Source organism: Ptychodera flava, chromosome 10 (genome assembly GCF_041260155.1).
Source record: "Ptychodera flava strain L36383 chromosome 10, AS_Pfla_20210202, whole genome shotgun sequence".
Taxonomy (NCBI): domain Eukaryota; kingdom Metazoa; phylum Hemichordata; class Enteropneusta; family Ptychoderidae; genus Ptychodera; species Ptychodera flava.
In genome coordinates, this window is record NC_091937.1 from 2,743,418 (window position 1) to 2,749,078 (window position 5,661).

General features: G+C 38.4%; 1 protein-coding gene across 1 annotated transcript; it reads left to right on the forward strand.

The window, feature by feature from the left end:
• The first annotated feature begins 348 nt into the window (after positions 1-348).
• Positions 349-5,419, forward strand: LOC139142954 (solute carrier family 22 member 21-like). The gene is made up of 9 exons (XM_070713149.1): positions 349-465; positions 864-975; positions 1,496-1,738; positions 2,393-2,561; positions 2,908-3,058; positions 3,618-3,709; positions 4,067-4,284; positions 4,912-5,023; positions 5,361-5,419. The coding sequence occupies exons 1-9, from the start codon at positions 349-351 to the stop codon at positions 5,371-5,373; spliced, it is 1,227 nt and encodes a 408-aa protein (XP_070569250.1). The 3' UTR covers positions 5,374-5,419.
• The last annotated feature ends 242 nt before the right edge of the window (positions 5,420-5,661 follow it).

Sequence of the window (5,661 nt, forward strand, 5' to 3'; positions counted from 1 at the left end):
ATAACGTGCTTTGATAAGTCAAGGTCACTTTAAAGAGCAGCTTGTGAACCATATTACAATTTATCGGTAATTGTGAACATTGGTGATGCATTTCTCGCACAACGGGGGGGGGGGGGCACGCGAGAGGCTGAGGAGGAGAATGCCAGAAGGGGGTGTCCCCTCTGTTGAGTGGAAAATTTTGCGAAATTGATGTGTGCAATAGTGCAGTCTGGTGCAATCTGAGAGGTTTTTACTGAGTAAAACTTTTAGAAAATGACATAGGACACCCGAGTCTCTCGCACATACGGGGTTTGGAGTCGGGGGCCGGGGGATGGTTCTCAAGCGTAGCGCCGAATGCTCAAATCGGGGATGTTGAAGCATGACCATGAGTGCCAAAAGCACAAGGCCTCAGCCGTGACACTGCAGCAACGAAAATGCCGTAAACGACTGGCGACAGCTACCGTACATAATCCTGAATACAACAATGTAAGTTAATGTTCTCAAACAGCAAAATATCTCAAAATTCCCAAAATAACCTAAATCGTGATGACCTACTGTTAATTGCGTTGTGAGACCGGAGCAGTAAATGCCTGGAACTGAATATTGGTGTTTGAGTAATTTAATGCTGTATTTCATAATTTGTGAAAAACCAACAAATGAGCCACCGTTATTTAGCTACCCGATACCAAAAGTCCTTGTAAAACTTTCAAAATTTACTTCTTGAGAAGAACTTTCATGTGTAGCCGATGGATTGAAAAAATTCGTTCATACATTTTAGGACATCAGCTTTCAGTTATTAAAAGATCTGTTCGAATGTAGTTATCAAAATGATTACCATTGGTCCTTGCGATAGATGAGTCTACCCCAGACCTCTTGTCGCAAAGACCGTTAGGGAGTTAGAAACAAAGAGATGGTTTATTGAGAAAGACCAAGTTGAAGAACGCAACACCAGTTGTAAAAGTAACAAGAGTGGTCAAGGTAGAAATGGTAGTCAAGGTAACACCAGTAGTTAAAGTCTGATATCCAAAAGTGTTAAAAGCCTCATAAATACAACCCTATAAACACACTACATTGACTGTATTTGCTACAGTCTGATATAAAATATTGTAAAAATCATGATTTTGACATCTTTATACTTCGAAGAACTTTAACTTGCTCTACCTTTGTTATTGCCATTGTCATTGTATTTAATGATTTGGGCAGCTACAATTCTACCACAAAATAATGCATATGCTCTGCTGATTTTGCTACGACTAATTGCCCGCCGCATGACCTGTCTTGGCTTGTTTTGATATACCTCAAATCATAAATCATTCCTATCTTTCGCGATGTTGACCAACCCGTAAAATCCCTGATAAGTTCACGGATTAGCATAATTAGTTGTGTTGACTAATTAATTACAGCATGTGTGTATGAGAGATATATATCCTTGTAATGGAGTGTAAAATAAATAAAGAGTCACAGAGGCTAGGTTAGGTTATATAAACCATTTATTTTATTTATTCCGATCATTCAGAGCATGAAGAAAGAAGAGAAAATGATAGAGAAAACAGTGTGAAAAACTCAGAACTTATTGGGTCGCCTGTGGTTCTATCTTCTTTCAGGATTGGTCGTTTACCCACTGCCACGATCTGTGCGGTTGGATTTACAGTCTTCAGCATTGTCACTGCCTTCTCGCCGACTATAGTCACTTTCTCCGGTTTCAGGCTTTTCATTGGCTTCACGTCAACGGGCATCATTATAGCGACGGATCTTATAGGTAAAACCTCAAAACTATAGGTAGCACAGAGTCAGAAAACTAGCAGGAGAAGATTTTGTTGGAGGGAGTGATAATTGAATTACCGTTTAAATTTCATCGTCTACGATCGTGGATTTCTGGTGTTGTATTTGTAAGGGAAAGCGCGATGAAATGACAAAAAAGGCTAACATACAGACGGCCGGTTGCTTGCCATAGACAAACACAGAGATGCAAAAAAGCTTTAAAGATTTTTAAATGATCAGTAATGTGTTAGCAATATATCTTTTCACGTCCCAGGGTACAAGATTTTCTGTTCAATGCCGGTAGATTTGAAAAAAAAATTCTACAAGATCTAAATCACATAACAATATTTTAAAATATATGCTTAGCCTTTATGTTCAATTGATATCCAAACTGCAACCGAAATTCATATCGACATATGCAAATTAAAGTAAAGAACGGAGAAAGATAGGCCGGAGGGGTAAACTTTTTCAGGTACACTGATGTACCACCCTGACTTCATAGTAAAATATTTTAGTAGTGAAAATAATATCACTATTACAAAAGGAATTGCCTACTCTGACAGTTGTTGGCTTGTAACTATGATCAAGACGAATCAGACCAAGTCAAAACTTGAGAAGATTCATACTTTGCTGGTCTTGTACTTTTCAACAGGTACCGAACTCGTTGGGCCGTCAAAGCGACTCCTTGCCAATTTTGTTAGAAACTTTTCATTCGCCTTTGGTTACTTGTTCTTAGCTCTCTTGGCTTACTTCATTCGTTACTGGTGGGTGCTTCAACTCATTATGAGCCTGCTAAGTGTTCCTTTGTTAACGTTGTGGTGGTATGTATCTGTTGATTATCTCGTGATAAAATACGGGAAAGTTTGCCTAAGCACTAAAGAACATTTCTATAAATAAATTAAAGAAACATTTTTTGAAGATTGCTGATTTGCTCGATTTTTCCATGCCCTGGATTTCGCCAAAATTTGCAAAGTGCAAAGGATTTGCTGACTTTAAACGGACGAATGTTATGAAAGTTTAACTTATCTTACACTGAGCAGATGTGATTACACTATGTACTTTGTTTTGACACACAATTTAAACACAGCTAAAAGGGCTACCTCGTATAGAATAGCGATCGAGCACACCTCTTCAACATCAAATTCCTTATATAAATATTTCAAACAGGACAGCTTCAGAATCACCAAGATGGCTGTTGTCGAGTGGAAAAGTAAAGAAAGCAGAGAAAATCATCAGAAAAATGCAAAAGGCAAATGGTGCGCTGGTGCCAGAAAGTGTGTTTGAAGAAATAAAAGCAAATCCAGAAAAAGCGCAGAAGGTAAGTTGAGAGTCGGTCAAAGACAAAATAAAAATTGGTGTTTCCTCAAAAACTATAGAATTTCTTAGTAATGCATTGAGGCAAAAAAAAAAGTGTTTCTGGTCCTAAACATTCAGCAAAAATGATACGACAACGCGGTTTTCTTTTTTCTTTATTCCTAACAATGCTGGTTTGGCACTATTAATGCAACAGTTATTGTCTTTTATCACCGACTGCATAATACTTCCGTTTTCTCTTTAGCATTTTTGGATATTCAAACAGGGATATCAAAGATAGTTGTACTGATGAGTATGTAACCCCCCCCCCCCCCCCAAAAAAAAAGCCATAACGCGCAGGTTCTGAAATAACGTGCGCATTGACCAGAAACGATTTGGGCGATGGAGGCTAACACTGACGAGCATTCTTTCCAAATGCTGGTTCTTCAACCACAGACACAACATGCAGCGATCGCCCTTTATGTTGTGGCGTATATGTAAACTCAATTTTCAGCTACATTCATGTAAATAATGAAGAGAAAGTGATAGACTTCACCATAGAATTTATACTTCATAAATTTTAGGAAGAAGAAACTGCGGTTGGAAAAGGCAACAGTTTGGATATATTTAGATATCCTTACATGAGAAAAAGAACAATGAACTTGTTCCTCGGCTGGTGAGTATCTGGGAATCCCTTTTCATTGAATTTAAGGACGTAGGGGTGTTTATCAAAACGCTGATTGCTTCAGAGAGAAAAATACACTTCACATTGTGCGTAAAGAGGTATCTGAGATGACGTTCATTTTCACCCTGGCGAAATTTGAAGGCTATAAACTTAGGTTTTCCACTGTAACATGAAAACCGACACATTACGAATATCGGCCTATGTACTTTAACATCGTCGTCTTTCTTACTGAATCTAGTTGATTTTTTTTATTTTGCTTATAACGCTACTGTTACAAAAAAAAATCCAGACAACACGAAAATTATTACGATAAAGAATTGTTGTTTAATTTTGTCAACATTCACACAGGTTTACTGTCAGCCTTGTGTACTATGGTCTGTCATTGAATACTTCAAATATCGGCGGTAATGATTATCTTAATGCAGCTATTTCTGCTGCGCTTGAGATCCCTGCCTACTTCGCTGGCTGGATAATACCGGACACAATGGTCGGACGGCGATGGTCCATGTGTGGCACCTTCGTCACTGGAGGCATTGCCTTAATAATTTCACTCTTCACCCCTTCTTGTAAGTCATTAGCTTACGTGTTCACACACTTGAGCTAATGTCGTAGCAATGTCTGTCTGTCTGGATGTCTGTCTGTCAGTGTGTGTGTGAGTGTGTGTATGTGAGTGTGTCTGTCTGTCTGTTGATCAGATGTTGATCTGATAGATATCTAATTGTCCCATGAAGCATTGAGCAGTGCCAAGTTGATAAACAGCTCATTTGCATATTAAATGAAGTTTTTATAATTAGTCTTTTACCTCCGAGAGTACTGTGCGAAAGTTGATGAAACCTGCTACATATAATGTTGACAGATATCTGATTGTTCTGTGAAGTGTACCACTATGTAATGAACCTGTTGCAAACCACGTGAGTACATTCAGTTCACATCTGGTTTTCGTTTACTACTAGTACGGCATAATTTGTCGTTATCTCACAATGGCTTGCAAAACGAAAAACACCATAATAAAAAACCTCAAGTGATTGATGTACCTTGTTAGTTTTCTTGACTGATAACGTATTGTTTCAATGCAAAATGAAAATTTGTAGTGACTTCGTATATTTGTTTTGACAAAAAGTGTCATCGGTGATATTTTCAAACTGATGTGTTGGTCTTGAATTTTGTTTCTCATTTCTATAAATTTTAAACAGGTGAAATGGTTTGGATTGGAATAACGCTTGCGATGATTGGTAAATTCTTCATTTCCATCGCTTATTCGATAAATTTTGTGTACACAGCAGAACTTTATCCAACTCCTCTGAGGTAAGACCATTATTTTTGTTCATAACTGTCGTATGTGATTACACTTACAATGAAGGCAAGGCGTCAATAATTGATAATTGGAATGTCAAAATATACATATCTATGAACGCTACTCACATTTATGTTTTGAATGTGAGTCAAATTTGCTCGAAATGGTCCCTTTCGTTTGTTATTTAATCAAGGGCAACTGGTTGTAGCCTGTGTTTCATGTGGTCCCGAATTGGTGCAGTGCTGGCCCCTCTGGCGCTGTCACTGAGGGCGCTCTGGGAACCCTTGCCTAATGTTATCTTTGGGGCATTTTCAATTTTGTCTGGCTTTTTGATGCTGCTGTTACCAGAAACAAAGAATGAGAAATTGCTTGAGACAACAGAAGAAGGCGAGGAATTTGGAAAGTAAGTTGATATTTAAGATCTTCAAAGGATTAGGCGGGATTAGTTGATAAATGTTTCCATTACTTTCGAAAGATGGCGCTCTGAAAGACAGACGAAAGTACGTGCAGTGTAAGAACATCTCCAGATCAGTCTAAGTATGAAGTAATTGATTCGGTTTGAATGATGTTAGCTTTAAGCAGACCACTAAACCTGTCAGCGGCGTATTAAGCCAGCGCTTCTCGTATTTCGTAGCCACTGGACATTGAT

Excerpts from the sequence above, each read along its gene's own strand:
- LOC139142954 (XM_070713149.1), top strand. The coding sequence starts at position 349 with ATGTTGAAGCATGACCATGAGTGCCAAAAGCACAAGGCCTCAGCCGTG. Across the intron at positions 976-1,495 it reads AGGTAGAAATGGTAGTCAAG|AGCATGAAGAAAGAAGAGAA; the intron begins GTAACACCAGTA and ends CCGATCATTCAG. Across the intron at positions 1,739-2,392 it reads TATAGCGACGGATCTTATAG|GTACCGAACTCGTTGGGCCG; the intron begins GTAAAACCTCAA and ends ACTTTTCAACAG.